A 16,742-nucleotide genomic window follows, 5' to 3' on the forward strand; every position below is an offset into this window, starting at 1 on the left:
TTCCATGTCAGACTGCCCCTCTGCTGCTATCTGTCACACAGCAACAAAACATAATGGAATATTGGTGGGAAGGTTCATCCCTTACTACCCTACTACTAGCATCCACCTTTGATGCTGTGGACCAACATTAAAATAAGAGATATTACTTTTGGAGCAGCCCTTGTCTTTAGTTCAGGCCCATTCTGTTGTAGGGAACTGCACTGAAATTGTTGCCTGCTGCTAACAAGATAAAAAGCTATAAATGTCAAGGCAGTGGAAAGACAACAGTTTGTTTTAACTTTTCAAATATAAAAGGTATTTCAACGATTTTGTAATGCCACATTATTTTACTTTTAAGCCATGTAATGAGTGGGCATTTAAAATAATATGGTGTGTATATATGAGACCTATGAATTGTATTTAAAAATGTACATATTTCTCACTATTTTCATTAGTTTTGCTAGAAGAACAGAATGACAATATATTCAGTTTGAAATTTTCACATTTGAAATTGTTATACTCTTGTTTTCAGTTATCGTACACTTTTTACAGTTTTATACAAACCCTAATATATAAGTCTAATGGAAAGAGAAATCTTCACTCAAGTTTTATTTGAACAAAATGCTTCTAAATAAATACAGCAGGTGATTAGTGCAGCGGTCATGTAATTGCACAGACACGCTATGTTCAAAGTGTTCATCATATTCCATGATGGAATGGTACCTGTGCCTTCTGTTGGTTTGTATTGTTCCCAGAAGCAGAGTAAGATTTTAATTTTTTGAATGTAACCTCTATAATTTAAGAAGTTGATGTAGATGTACAGCAGCAGACAAAACTCTGCAGTTTCTACATAGTTGAAATTTCTTTGTTATTCTTACATAGATAAATCAGTGACCTTTTTTTACTCAGACTGAAATATATTTTTTTCTAAGTCAAAAAGAGATAAAACAAGACAATTATTAACATTGCTTGCAATAGATACAGCTTTTAACTACAGACAGTTTCTTCAATAGATGAGAAAGGAAGAAAATAATAAGGAAACCAAGGAATGCAAATCATTATTACAAACCAGCACATCCTAGGCAGTGTGAAGAAGCATGAAGCCAAGAGTAGGGGAAGGAAAATATGGAAGCTGAAAGCACTTTAATAAAAACAGGAAGTGAAAAGCTATGGAAGGGTAAATGAGAAGAGCAACATACACTGCTAAGTTCACATAGTCTTTTACTAGGGTTTGGTTGTAAGGGAGGCTGTGATGAAGAGAAAATATGATGGAGGTGGCAAATTTTGCACTGTTGTAAAAGAAGCTGAGCTTATTAGGTTTAACAGCCTTACTAAGTTACTTTCTTTTACAATTTCAATTTTATTCTGTGTTCCTATCTTTATCTGTATAGTGCTTTATGACAGAGATAAGTGAAAGCTTCTTGCAGTAGAACAAAAAAAAAAATTGCTTGACTTCTTCCATTTTTTCCAAAAATGTGCTGTCAGTTATGAGGCTAAAAATAAAATCTTTTTTTCCTATTGATTAGCAGCTCATTTGTAGTGTCAGTTCTATCCTACAAGCCTAACAGAGATAACTTAAAATTTTGACATTTTTTCTAATAGAAACATTATTTATTTCAAAGTGGATAATAAAACATTGAGTTACTGTTAACAAAAGCAGACAAAACAGTGATCTCTTAAGAAATATTTTAATAACTCATTACCAATCTTCCAGGTGAAAAAGTATCACCATGACAGCCCACAGCTTGAGTCTATTCATTTCCAAAACTACTATACAAGCAGTAGCAGAATGGAATGGAAATGTCTGTTCTCTACCTATTAAGCAGTTCCTTTAAAGGTATTATTCAAACCTTTACAGCTGTATTGCAAAATTCACAAGTTTATATGCTTCTTTAAAGGATTTGGTCCTTAAAAGATGCCTATTTTTTTTTTTTCATTTGATGGTTCTTATATTTGACATCTCTGCATTTTTTTTTTCCACCATCTGATACAGTAATCAGTGTCTCTTGCTGATTTAATGCATTTACAGCTAACAGGAAGTAGAATCACCTCTAACAGTAAAAAAGAAAATAATGAAAACAAAAATCAGGAAACTAAGGTTAATTATTCAAACAGGTAAACCAGTGAATCAACTCTAGAAAGTCACTTATTTCCTTTTAACATATGGATAAGCTCAGTTTTTTTAAAATATATTCATATAATTCTCTGTGGACAAGGAGAATCTGATTACAGCATTTGCTAGAGGAATTAGATTTATACATGTGTATTATGTGTATACTTGTGTTGATAGCCCCAAAATGAGAAAGCTTCACTGTTCACTCCACTGAAGGTTTGTTTCAGTCTCCTACTGGAGAGGGGAAAAAATAAATAAATAAAGGTATGACAGTGAGCTACTGACTAACATACCCTAATGATGGGATATTCTAATTTTTCACTGTGTGATCCTTTTATCAATAGTATGCACAGATGTCATCATAACTATGCCTTTTGTAGAAAAATGAACGTGTTTATATGCTTGTGTGAAACCAGGTCAGAATGGACAAAACCTTCATAATGATAGGGGGCAGTGCAATCATGCAAAATGAGATGCATGAACAACTGAATGCACGTTTAAGGGTATCTGGGCTTATTTAGAGTGCTGTCCTTGGTGAGATGAAAAAAGGGATTAAGATACTCATGGATCTGAGAAAAGGAAGAACACTCAAGCTATTTATTAGAACCTTTCCTGTGAAGAAATATCTGGAGAATATTGCATGCTATAGAAAATGTAGAGTGGTATAGATAAGTATAGGTTGCTATTTAAAAAAAAAAAAAAAAAAATCATTGATTACTACTCTCGTGTTCATACCACTACTCTTCTAAGACTATATAATCAATGCATATTGATTATGGCCATGGATATTTTAAAATTATTTTTAAAGATGGTACATTCCACCAAACTTTGTATTTTCAAGTTTTTAGCTTATCTTCAAAGGTGTATATTGGAGATATTAAACTTTGTTCACCATCGCAGGGAACAGAAAAGATCAAAAAGCAACTATGCTGTGAAAAAAATGCTCAAATTAAATTGAACGCGCTACTAGGTGTAAGTCTGCCTATTTGCAGTCATTGTACAGAGGCAAGTACTTCTGCCACAGAAGTCAGTTCTAAATAAATAGTGACTAGAATAATAATTAATTATTCATTCCTCTTATGCATTGTCAGGCATAGCTAGACAGAAGAAGGCAAACATGAGTGTTTTTGAATTGGAACACTCTGATTGAAAGTACCTGCCCAAAACTACCTTGGGCAATGCTCTACAAAACAGCAATATAACACATTTCCTTAAAGGAGAATGATTCCGATAATGTGTACATCCCACTTAAAGATTCTGTGATGACAAGGAGTGAGGCATTTGTCAGTAAGCAGGAGCACTCATACTTTCTGCTTATCGTGAAAAAGAAATATGTATCTGCATATTCATGTGGGGTGAGGTAAGGGTGCGTAAAACCCACATGCCAGTATTCAGAGGTCTATTTATTTATTTATTTATTTTGTAACAGACTTCTTCATCTTAGAGTCTTCTGATGCTTGAGTTTCAGTCTGCCTGTTGCTCTGCCCAGTGCCTGGCTCATCTGTTTTCTCCTTCTGGTATTAGAAATGTATTAAAAAAAACAAACAACCAAAAATCCCAACTTTTTATATACATTCTTTTCCAGAAAGTAGCTGTAGAAACCTCATGTTTTAAGCAGTATCCTTAAAATCATACTATGTGCAAATACTTAGTGATAATCACACTACAGCCTTCCTCCAGATTTAGCATGTTGTACCTACACAACATAAATTTTACATCTTGTTAATATGTTTAATTGTCTACTCCAAAACTTCTGTTTCTGGAAAGTAGCTATCTTACTCGTAAGTCCAACACTTGTCTACATATATTCAAATTTCAAATCAGAGATGTAAAGGTTTTGGAGTTAAGATCTGTTATGATGTTTGGCAATCTCCTATTAAAAAAAAAAAAAATAAATTATGGAGTGTATTTATATGGAAAAAAACATACAAAATGGACTTTGGTCTGCTGCCACTTATTAGCAATATTAACATTTTGGGTGGCATTTCTTCTTTTTCTTGGACATTTTTATAGGCTCATTCTCAATCTGTGTTTTTGTTCTTTGTTTGTCCTTTCCTACTCTTCTTTAAAATAATCTCCTTATTTAACAATTCACTGTCAAACTAAAGTAATACTGTTTCAGTTTTAATTCTCTGTGGCTATGCTTGCATTAATAATAAGCTGTAAAAATCTTGTATAAATTCCCAGATGTTTTCAGCTAATGTAGTCACCTGGGCAGACCCTCATCAAAGTTTATAGCTCTTGCTTTATGTTCTTTAATCACTTACCACTTTTTATTCTACTCATCTGTCACTAAAAGCACTCTTTTTTTCTAGTTTTTTTTTTTTTCTGGTATCATAGTATTGTTATCTGATAAGAAATGAAGGTTCATATTTGTATCTTATAGTTACAATGTCTTTCATTATTATAACAGATAAATCAGAAAATATGTGATGAACTAAAGGTATTGTTGTGTGATTTTCCTCTGCCAAAGATGTTGCTCTATCAATAAATTATAAGAAGTGGTTCAACCACAAAACTGTGTTTGTCTGCCAACCTTAATATTGTGGATGTTATGGATAGCAGGCTTATGCATTTTTATTTTTATTTGCCTTTTTTTCTTCCTGAATTTTACTTTTAAATAAAAATCTTACACATGAGTTGCGTACCAAACTTTATATTGCACTTCAGAAACAACTCTAATTTAAATTAAGGCACTCAATTTGCCTTCTGTAACAAATTTAATTTATTGCACTGGAGAGTTCTCCATTTAACTGAGTGTCAAATCACACTGTTGGGGGCAGCTCATCCTCCTGTCTCCTTATTCTTGACACATGAATACTGAGAGGCAAACAGTGTCTGCAGGGTATGACTGTTGGAGGACAGCAACAATGACCACTGCTTGTGCTGATTTTACTGAGATGATCTTTTTTTTTTTTTTTTGCAGAAATGTTGAGATGAGTTAAGTTTTGTGCAATTACCAGAAGTTAAAAAATATATTTTAATTATTACTGTTGGTGTTTATATCACAATTATTGTTTTTGTATTAAAACAGCTCATATATTGAGTTTCAATTGAAATTCACAGGTGTTTATTTCTAAGAAATACAAAGTGTTTGGAAATTATATCCAACTGTCAAATAAATATAAACTTTGAGAACACACACACAGAGACAAATAAAAATAAAAAAACCAGCAGTCACAATTACAGGTTTTAAGGAAGCACTGTTTTGAATTAATGGTGTACTCTGTTAAGGTAATGAATGTATGATTTTCATTCAGTATACAGCTGGGAGAGTTTTTGGTGGTATATACGTTAAGGTGAAAGCTTCCCAGTAGAGAACGGGCATTAGATACAGCAGATGCATCACTAGAAGTAATAGCTGCAAAAGGAAGTACCAAAAAACATTTTTAAACCATTAAAAGCAAATAAAGAAAAAACCCAACAGCCACTTCAAAATATGCTGGTCCCTATAAATGTTGTTGAAACACTGACTACCGAAGCAAGATGAAAGGGATGATTTTTTTATTTAATTCTAGAAATTGGCAGAAATATTCCAATACCTATAAAGTAAGAGGAAAAAAGACACAAAATTCTCTAAGAAATATGTTTCTACAAAACAATGTTCTGAAAAAAACTTTTCAAGAACTTTTTTTTTCCTTATTTTTCTCTTTAAGATGAGATATGGCTCTGCCCCTGCTTTCTTATTGCTAAGGCACCACCATTTTAATTTGAGTGAATCTCATTACAGGTGCTCTAAATCAGGTGAGAATCAAGATGCTTAACCTATTTATTTTCAGATGCAACTAAGAACATTTGTGCTGTAAGATCTTTTTTATTTTAGTTCTAGATTATTAATCTAATCCTGTGAATTACTGCTGTTTTTTACTTCTAAAAAATGCCCTAGTTTAGAAGCTGTTACATACTGATCTTCTGATGACTCTTAATTCTAACCAATTTTTCATTCCATGAAACTTGCAGGCATGTTATATTTGGTTAGATAATGTTCACAGGGGAAGAAAATTACTGAAAATCAGTCACTATCCTCAAAGGCCTTGAAAGCCTTTCTAGATATATTTCACCTGGGAAGACTACAGGGATGCTGTCTGGACTTGCAGATGTAGGATCAGGAAAGCTAAGGCACAGGTAGAACTGAACTTGGCGAGGGATGTGAAAAATAATAAGAAGGCATTCTACAGGTACATTGGCCAGACAGGCCATAACGGGGGTACCTTCTTTAGTAAATTTAAAAGGAGAACTGGCTTCAATAGATGAAGAGAAAGCTGAGGTACTGAATGAGTTCTTTGCCTCAGTCTTCATTGGTGGCCAGGATTCTAGTCTTTCTCATGTCCCTGAGCCCTGCACCCCGAAGCCTCTAGGTGGGGACCAGGGGGATAAATCCCCTCCCACTGTAAGGGCAGAGCAAGTCCAAGACCGCCTCATGAGATTGGGTGACTACAAGCCTTTGGGGCCAGATGGGGTGCATCCCAGGGTCCTGAAGGAGCTGGCTGAGGTGGTTGCTGAGCCGCTCTCCATCATATTTGAGAAGTCGTGGCTGTCAGGCAAGGTCCCAGATGACTGGAGGAAGGGTTGTGTTACTCCCATTTACAAGAAAGGGAACAAGGAGGACCCGGGGAACTACAGGCCGGTGAGTCTCACCTATGTGCCTGGGAAGATCATGGAACAGATACTCCTGGATGACATGCTCGATCACATGAGGAATGAGTGTGTGATTCGAGACAGCCAGCACAGCTTCACCAGGGGGAGGTCATGCTTAACCAATCTTGTGGCCTTCTATGATGGAGTGACGGCATTGGTGGATGAGGGGAAGACACCTGAAGTCATTTACCTGGACTTGACCAAGGCCTTTGACATAGTCCCCCACCACATCCTTATCCAAATTGGAGGGATGTGGGTTTGATGGGTGGACCACTCATTGGATAAGAAATTGGTTGAAAGGCCACAGACAGAGGGTGGTGATCAATGGTTCTGTGTCCAGGTGAAGGCCAGTAACGAGCAGCATCCCCCAGGGGTCTGTCTTGGGACCGGTGCCCTTTAACATCTTTATCAATGACATCGATGATGGAATCAAGTGCACCCTTAGCAAGTTTGATGGTGACACTAAGCTGAGTGGTGCGGTTGACACAGAGGAAGGAAGGGATGCCATTCAGAGGGACCTGGACAGACTTGAAAGGGGGGCTGGGTGAACCTAATGAGGTCCAACATGGCAAAGTGCAGGGTTTTGCACTTGGGCCGGAGGAACCCCATCTATACAGACTGGAAGAGAGCAGCTCTGCAGAGAAGGACCTGGGTGTCCTGATGGATGACAAACTTAACATGAGCTAGTAGTGTGCTCCTGCAGCTTGGAAATCAAATGGTATCCTGGACTCCATCATGAGAGGGGTGGCCAGCAGGGACAGGGAGGTGATTGTCCCTCTCTACTCTGCTCTTGTGAGGCCCCATCTGGAGTGCTCCAGGTATAGAGCCCCCAGTCCAAGAAAGAGAGCTGTTGGAGGGGGTCCAGAGGAGGATCATGAAGATGATCATAGGAGCACCTCCCCTATGAAGATGGGCTGAGGGAGCTGGGCTTATTCAGCCTGGAGAAGAGAAGGCTGTGGGGTTACCTCATTGCAGCCTTTCAGTACCTGAAGGGAGCCTATAAACAAGAAGGGAGTAAACTCTTTGAAAGGGTAGATAACAGCAGGACAAGGGGGAACGGTTTTAAGTTGAAAGAGGGAAGATTTAGGTTGGATGTTAGAGGAAGTTCTTTACCAGGAGAGTGGTGAGGTGCTGGAACAGCTGCCCAGAGAGGTTGTGGATGCACCGTTCCTGGAGGTGTTCAAGGCCAGGTTGGATGGGGCCCTGGGCAAGCTGGTCTAGTAAATGGGGAGGTTGGTGGCCCTGCCTGGCAGAGGGGTTGGAGATTCATGATCCTTGAGGTCCCTTCCAACCCAGGCCATTCTGTGATTGTATGATTCTGATATACAAATTTATATTTGTTTCCAGTGTGTATTTTCCCTGCTTTGGGGGGGGGGGGGGGGAAGCCTGAAATATTTATTTTGGTCATCTAATACAGAACTTGTTCTAAAAAAATACCAAAGTAGCATCTACAGTTGTTTTGTTATGGGGAGAGGAGAGGAGTATGTCTGCATAACTCAGCTTTAATTATCTGCTTCTGTCATTTTTCAGATCATGTAGTTATGTTTCATTAGGTGATATGACATGATGAAATGTATATTGACACAGAAAAATCTAAGCTATTACTATTAGTCAACTTCTTAGTCTTTATTTTTTTCTTATGCACAAAGGAATGTGTAAATGCTTGAGGCTTTACATATAACATATTGGAAGTGGCAGGCTATGGAAAGGTAATAAATTACCTATTGATAATAAGAAACAAGATATGTATTAAGTTCTTTACTGTGAGAATGGCGAGGTGCTGGAACAGGCTGCCCACATAGGCTGTGGGTGCTCCATCCCTGGAGGTGTTCAAGACCAGTTTGAAGGCAGCCTGGTCTAGTATTAAATATAGAGGTTGGTGCCCCTGCCTTAGGTGGGGGGGGGGGTTGGGGATTCATGATCCTTGAGGTCCCTTCCAACCAAGCCATTCTGTGATTCTATGGTTATGATATGATACTGTGACACACATCATCTTCGCTGTATATCTTGACATTCTTCCAATGGAAGACACAAACACTGACCTCTTTGCAGTCCTTGTGATAAAATGAATAAGTATCATTATTTTATCAGGTTTTTCCTTTTCTTCTGTCTCTATGTCATTCTGCAGTTGTAAAAGCATTAGGTCATGTTCCAATGTACCATGTCATAAAATGATAAGATACAGTTTTACACAATCCAAGGCAGTAAGCACAGTCAAAATAAAAACTTATTCTGTGACTTCTTAGTGTAAATAAAAGAGAAACTGGAATTGCCTTCTGTGCTGTAGTAATCAAACTCCTATTGTAATACCTGTAAGTCTTCTGGTGCATTTCTGTAAGACGTATAGAGTTCATATCTTTTCTTATTTAATCCTTTTGTTCTCTAGGTCTAATCCATCTTTTCCTGGAACAAATATGTTCCTAGAGTACTGGAAACTTTATTTGGCCTTTGTGTGCCTTTAACTGTGCTTGAGGGGTTTCTGAAAGATAAATATTGTAGAACAATAGTTCTCTTACATTTTCTTATTAAGTCTTATGGCTTAAGGTCCAGCTTGTCCAATGCAATAGAAACGGTCATTCAAGTCAGGCTGCTCAGAGAGAGGTAAGGAATGCACCCATTAGCCCTTACTGACAGAAAGACATTGTGGACAGTGGAGAGAATAAAGAGAAAGAGTGACAGAAAGGTCACAGATCTACAGGGAAATTTGAAGATCGCTAGCTGCAATCAGTTTATGAAATCCCATCTTTTAAAAGGATTTTCTACATCAGGCGTATTCAGGGTTGCTTGTGGCCTGACCTAGCCCATGCTGTGGCCACCTCAGCCATTGTGGCCGTTGCTCTGTCCTGCTTGAGTGCCCCACTTGTTTTATTTTAACTATGCTGTATCTTGTTGTAGCCAATCTAAACATTTCTCTTTGAAATCCACATTAGATTGAAATTTGCCTATATGCATAATGAAAGTTGATTTAAAAAATATTAAACTAAGCTTAGTGTAGCATAGTAATTTAAACTACAGTGTTAAGATGTCATATGGTGATTCTCTATGACAGTGACACATGCCTGGAATCTGTGTGTTGCCAGCCACTATCCGTCCCCCATATCCTACTAATATTTTTTTCTCTAGGGGGTTTGAGGCTCTGGTATGGAGTTGTAGTTACTCTGATTTGGGTCATGAAGCAAATGAAAAGCTCATTATTTTTCATGATGGTATTTTCCGACCCTAATGATTCCATGATTCTATAATACTGCATTCCAGTGGTGGATGAATAGTTTCAGAAAAGCACTGATGATCAATAGTAAGTGATCAAATTGTTAGAGAACACCTTGTTACTGTTAGAGAAATGAGTTTAATTTGTTAACTGCTAATTTGTAAGATATGCCAGATAACTTACATTCATGTCCATGTGGTTCATATTTGCCTGTAGTTTCAGCATGATTCCACAATAGAATGCTTGCAAAAAAAAAAAAAAAAAAGAAATAATAATGCCCCGTATGGTAACTGCATGACTGCAGTGTGTGTAGGTGGGGACAAATCTCCATGGCCAGGCTGCACCTGCAAACACATCCACTCAAAGGAAATCGCTGAGCCTGCATTATGATTTTCTGCCCAAGCACAAAAGTGACCAGGGCAAACTGGACAACTATAATTGCTTACTAAAAGTCTTTAAAAGAATACAGACCACTGGGAATTACCTTCATCACAATTGTGTTAAGCTGACGAAGCTTCATTTCATCACATTCTTATGGCAAATTCATCACAGAAATAAGATATTATCTGTTGCCTAAATAGAATCTGCTACTGTTGCTTGTGACAAATGTCTTGTCATCACTGTCACATCAGTATTTATGGTAAACAGCCTAGTCTGACTGGGGCAGAACAGTGATGTCTTAAAATGTACATCTATTTGTTGATGCCAAAGAGAGTGAATGGTAATTGGAAGGTGGAATGCTTTTTAAGATTTTTTTTCTCCAGATTAAAAATTCTCCAGATTTTAAATAATGCAGATGACTTTATGCTGTAGAATTTTATTATTATTATTATTTTATTTTGAAAATTGTATAGAATTTAAGGTAAGCTATGATGTTGACTTCTCAGATTTCTGAGGAGTATCCAATTCAATGTTATTTTTATCTGAAAATACTGATGTGATGGGATAAAAGCTGATTTCTGGCCTAGGACGTTCATTCTTTAACTTACCACTTAGATGAGAAACTCTGTCAAGAGATTTGAAACAATTGAAATACTTCCCTTCAAACTTGAGTTCTATAAAATTCTAAATCTGTTGAAATAATTCTTCCTTAGAATATTTATCTATTTATTCCAGAAATTGAATACTTAGGCAAGAAACTGATGTACAAACACCCTAAATACTCATAATAACACGCTCTTGCAGTATGTTGTAACTTTTTCAGAATGTGTATACATAAATGCAAGTTTTGACGTGTCCCCTGAGCTAGCCTGGGAAATCAGGCTAGACTGGCCCACAGCAGGGGGGTTAGAATTAGATAATCTTCAAGGTCCCTTTCTACCCAAACCTTTCTATGATTAAATGACACCTGAACTTCTCACAGGAACAGATTACCATTTCCCAGACTGCAGCCATTGTAAGATCGGGAAGACTGGTGGTGGAAAATGGGCAGTTTTCAGAAAACACAAAAGCCTTCTTGGTTGCAGAAGCGTCGTTTCTCAATCTCTTTAACTTTGGAGTATGATGTTTTTAAAACTTTTGGATAGTAGTTCTGATATGTTACTGAAACAGAACTGAATTTCTCTCAGTCTTTGATGAGAATTATTTTGTGGATTTTGATGTCTGAGTTCTGGAAACCATACAGGCAAGAGAGATACAGCAGAGAAAATTGCATGTTACACTGTGTCTTTTATAGCAGCGAGTGGTTACTTAAACACAATAACATGTATTTATTAGAACAGATGATTATAATGCAATAATTTCCAGTTACATTTTCTGAGGTAATGGCAGCTTTTTTTTTTTTTTTTTCTCCTGTTCCCCATCCAGAAGTGATGATTTTTCCTTGTTATCATTACTTTTCTGTTTTGTTTGCTTAGGCTTTTATTTGCTGGATACATTTTGCAGTGTATAATTTTAGCAACAAGTACATTTTTTATATTCAAAAGTCTAAGAAAAAAGTATGATAGGTATTAGATAACAAAAATAGCAACAATCATTTCTAATGTAAAATAATAATAAAAATATAAAATAAAAAAACATGTATGTTATTAATATCCAGAGCAAATAAGGAGAAATTAGCCACCCATTGCACAAGTATCTTTATGATAGTGAAAATATTGTTTTGGGTTTTAAATTATTTTAAAAAATCCTGACATTTGTCCCTGACAGTCTGTTTTTATCCACTGTAATTTTAGCAGTAACTGTATAACTATATCCCCAAAAGTAATACTTGTTCAATAGGAGTGAATGAATGCACATCAGGTCCTGCTGGCCTGACAATAATCCTTAATGTGGGGTTCCAGCTAATAGCTTCAGATGTACCTGCCATCTAGAATATAAGGAGCCATGTAGTGAAATCCTCATAAATCACTGTGTGGCTGGGCTATGTCAGAATGGATCACAAGGCAGCAATCTCCCTGGAGAGTTTAAGTGTCATAGTCTGACTGGTAAAAATCTCTTTTGTCATGAGGAATTTAGGTTTGCCTAAGAGAAAGGTCTAAAGAATGTAAATGCAGCATATCTGAAAGAATGATTTTAAATACTTGACTGCCACATTTCCATTGTCTAAATTAATGAAATATCATTTTAGACTCTGTGGGAAAGAAATAGACACTTATTCTGACAGGAAATAATATATTCTTAGGTACTGCTTCTTAATCTGTTTGCTGGGATATTTTATACAAAAATAGATTTTGACTATTAAAATTTGTCCCTAAAACCATTGACCCTTGTTTGTTGTTTTTTGTTTGTTTGTTTGTTTGTTTGTTTTTATCTTGGAGTAGCGACTTCAGATATATTTCTCAATGCTGCAACACTACTAATAGATTGAAAAGACAGAAATAAAAGCATACATAGGTTGTGGTTCTTATTTCAAATCTTTACAATTACTATGCATATTTATTTTTTGTTTCTGAAGTAAAAACACATTACTTTTATATGTGGTGTCCCCACTTTGATGATGACCCCACTTAATCACAAACAACTGTTGTACGTGTCTGTTCATAGCAGTTACAATTATTGATAAATGTTTCAATTTTACTTCTTTATCTTAATTTTTATGCTTTATGTAGAAGGTCAATAAGCAGATGTTAACATCTATTTACAAAAGCAAAAATGAGATACATGCTTAAATTTTTAATAACAATCAACGTGGAGGAAGATTTCAGCTGTGTGAGAACACTGCACAGCTGGTGTTTTGGATGGAGTTGAAACACAGCTTGAAGACACCTTTCTGCATCTACCTATTTAAAAACCAAAGTGACTCCATGTGCAGGACCGTTTTAATATGCATTGTCTTGTATTCATGCCTCAAAGGCTTGTTTTACAAGCCAGGTTTTCTACAGCTCAGTATGTTTCAGCAATTTACCCTGATGGTCAGAAGTTGCTGTCTTACCTCATCTAACCAGCTGTTCAAAACTAAAAACATTTCCAGATCAGGAGCTCTTCAGTGGTGCCCTAAGGACATGGTTTACATTTCTTTTGATTTGAAGACTATGCTAAAGTAGGCTTAAGCAGGACTGAACTTCTACATTTTTGTAGTAGTCTACTATGCTGCATCTGCACTAATTAAAATTTAATATAGTAGGCTTCTTTTTAGGTTTTAGAGCTATTGCTGTACACTGTAGGAATACAGATTTTTTTTTAATGTCTTTCACCAAAGGTTTTCTCTTTTTCTCACTGATGTACAGAATGTTAAGGAACTCAAGGTCAGATACTGAGCAACTTGCTGGCACACTAGACTCTTTTCTGGCAATACCTGTGCTACTGAAGCAAGGCATTCAATTGTAAATCTTTTTGAAAATGAAATGTGAAGTTTAAGTCTCCAGTCAGATTTGGTAATCAAGCTTGTAAAATGTTGGAATTAATATTTACCTCACTGAATCAAATTTCTGGTTTACATCTTCAGTGGCTTTTTGTGCAGTAATTGTTATATTATAATAAAAAGATCCAGACTTCGTTGATTTTAACTGAAATATTATTTTTGCAAGAATGTGAAAGTCTTTAGAAACTGTTCCAGTGCTTTATTAATAAGAGGGCAGAGAACTTTATATTTCTTTTACTTTCACAGGTTTTTCTTAACAGCTGTTAAAACAAAAGTGTCTGATGTTTGAAACTGGGCATTTGAATTTATTGCTTGGATCCTATCTCCATACATAGTACTTGATTTTTTTATTGCTTTATATCAATTAATTCAAAATTATTTACTAAATTTGAAAATATTTTTCAGTGAAACAATATTAACTTGCAACTATTGTATTCTAAAGTAAAGATGGTGTTATCTGTGAACCGCACGATCTTCTTCCTGCAAGATGGCTACATAAACCAACGCCATTGGCAGTGTGTCAATACCCTGAGTGTAAAATTTAGATTCAGATTTTATCTTTAAATATATTTGTAAACTGTGCATATGTGACCCTCAATGGGAAATAAGGGTGCTCAGTGTTTCACAAAATTAGATTTATTATTAACTATGAGTTAATTAGTTCAAAAAAAAAAAAAAAAGAAAGAAAGAAAAAAAGAAAAAAAAAACCAATAAGCCGCCCAAACTTTCAGAACTTGTGGCATCTGTCTTATAACAGAATGTATTACGACTTTTTATTTTCACTTGGTAAACATCATGGGCTGTTTTCTTAGAGCATACAGAGTACTCTACTAAAAATGAGAAGGTGCTTATAAAGAGTGTGCCTACCACTATTTCAATAAAATTAGAAATAGGTACTTGAAACTACTTTTTTAAAAAATGTATATTTTATCAAATTCTCTTGTTTGAAGAATATATTCACCATACAGTTCTTTTATTTCATTTTAAGGTGATTTTATATGAAACAAGTTTTCAAAGTAACTGGAATATTTATTCTATATAGGAATACAAAAATACTTAGTAAAACTGATGTCTCACTTGTTTACTCAGACTAAATGTCATAATGGAATTCATATTTCTTCGGTTTCTCTATTTTTCATCAGGTTTTACTGGTCAGTTTTGTGAAGCGGATGTTGCTGCCTGCCTCTCACAACCATGTGGGGCCTCTAGCATCTGCAAAGACATGTCTGATGGCTATGTTTGTTTCTGTGCACCTGGTTTTATAGGTGAGTTCAATTAAAAATTATGTAACATCTAATTAAGTCAGTCCTAATCCACAGAAAATCATGACAGATACAATCTAATAGTGTTTCTGATTCAGGCAGAAGCAGTTTCTGTTTTCCAGCATACAAGTACTCAGTTGTAAAATCTCTGACTACAAGGGACTATTTCCACTTCAGCAATTCTTATTTTATACTATTTTTAACAGGGTGTCTGTCTCACACAGATGTGATTGCAGATCCTGTAGCCATATGGAAGTTGGCCTTATTTTATTTGCTTGTAGTTCCTGTGGCAGTAACATTGCAGTAATAAGGACTTGAACTGCCAACTATACCCTCAAGTTCCTAGACAGGCTTAACTACTCATGCTGAATCTATCCCACAGGCCATTGTCATTAGACCTGGGTATGATTAGATTAAAATTAGTTTGGATATGTCATTGTGCTGTCATTATAATTCAAGATTGCAGCGTCAAACAAAAAAATAAAGAGAACTTTCCTAGATAAAGACTCTGATCATTTTGATGGCTTGGATGATGATGTAATTAAGTGCACTAGGGGTTTGCTGGGCAGCAGGTCAACTCTGCAATATAGATCTATCCTATCTGAGGACTTTGATTTGGCTTGTAAATCAAAACAAGTCTGATGCTAGAGTCTCTGTAGTCGAGGAGGATGCAGGCAGACAGAGGGATTCAGCTCTCAGAGATTTGTTTATGACCACCTTGGCTCTCAAATTGTTGCTCTGCATCCTAATGTAGGCATCCATTTAGATTAAACATCCTGTAATTTAATAACAGCAGTACTAGTGTCTATAGCATAATGAAATCTTACAGCTATGGTTTGTTTATTGTTATTATCAAAACATAAAATTGCTTGATGTTATTTATTCTCAATGAGGTCTTATTTTATTGAAATGTTTGTTTGGAGTCTTATACTCGCATCTACATAATATTAGATTACTATTTTAAGTTTATATTTCTCTATGTCCAAAGTATTCAAAACACCTCAGAAATAATAATGAACATTTTAGCCATTATAATCCATTCGGATATCATATGCAAAATGCAAGTAAATACTTTCTGAGGTTTTTCTACGTTGAAAGCCAGAAACAATATTGGGTTTATCAGTTCTAAACAGGAAATCAGCCTCTATAAGCTTTCCCCCTACATATTTAAAAATTCAAAGAAGGATCTACTTTTTTGAATACTAATTTAAACAAAAGCTAATGGAGATCTTTGGCTATAATGGAGACATTTTCCAGTGTTTCTCATGGTGATGTGTGGTTTAACAAACGATACTTTCATGATGTTTCAGTAAAACTTAAAACTGTATTTCCTTCAAAATATGACAAGATGCAAATGTTTGAGTACTTCTCTAAATTAATCTATAAATTGCCATTGTGTCTTTGATAAGCATTGTATATTAAATGTACATTTCACCTTTGCTTTTAATCAGTAAATAAATTTGTTGAGGGTAATTTTTGGATCATTGGTAAAAGCACCATGTGCCTTGCCTCAGTTATTTCATTTTGTTTTTCCTGTTGCAACTGGTAACTCACGAGTGTCGTTTTCTGAATGAAGTGATTCCTTCACTTGTTTCCAGGTAATAACTGTGAGATTGAGGTGGATGAGTGTCTTAGTGACCCTTGTCACAGTGGAGCGACTTGCATTGATCATCTGAACGGCTTCAGTTGCATCTGTCAGGGTGGATTTCAAGGTATTAAAAAGCCATAGAAATATAACTT

General features: G+C 35.8%; 1 protein-coding gene across 1 annotated transcript in view; it reads left to right on the top strand.

The window, feature by feature from the left end:
- The window catches only part of EYS (eyes shut homolog), a 676,382-nt gene that overhangs the window by 128,158 nt on the left and 531,482 nt on the right, over positions 1-16,742 (top strand). Inside the window, exons 7-8 of the mRNA XM_040698528.2 lie at positions 14,883-15,005; positions 16,601-16,714. Coding sequence (XP_040554462.1) covers positions 14,883-15,005; positions 16,601-16,714 — 237 coding nt within the window. The remainder of the gene's footprint in view (positions 1-14,882; positions 15,006-16,600; positions 16,715-16,742) is intronic.

Source organism: Gallus gallus, chromosome 3 (genome assembly GCF_016699485.2).
Source record: "Gallus gallus isolate bGalGal1 chromosome 3, bGalGal1.mat.broiler.GRCg7b, whole genome shotgun sequence".
Lineage (NCBI taxonomy): Eukaryota > Metazoa > Chordata > Aves > Galliformes > Phasianidae > Gallus > Gallus gallus.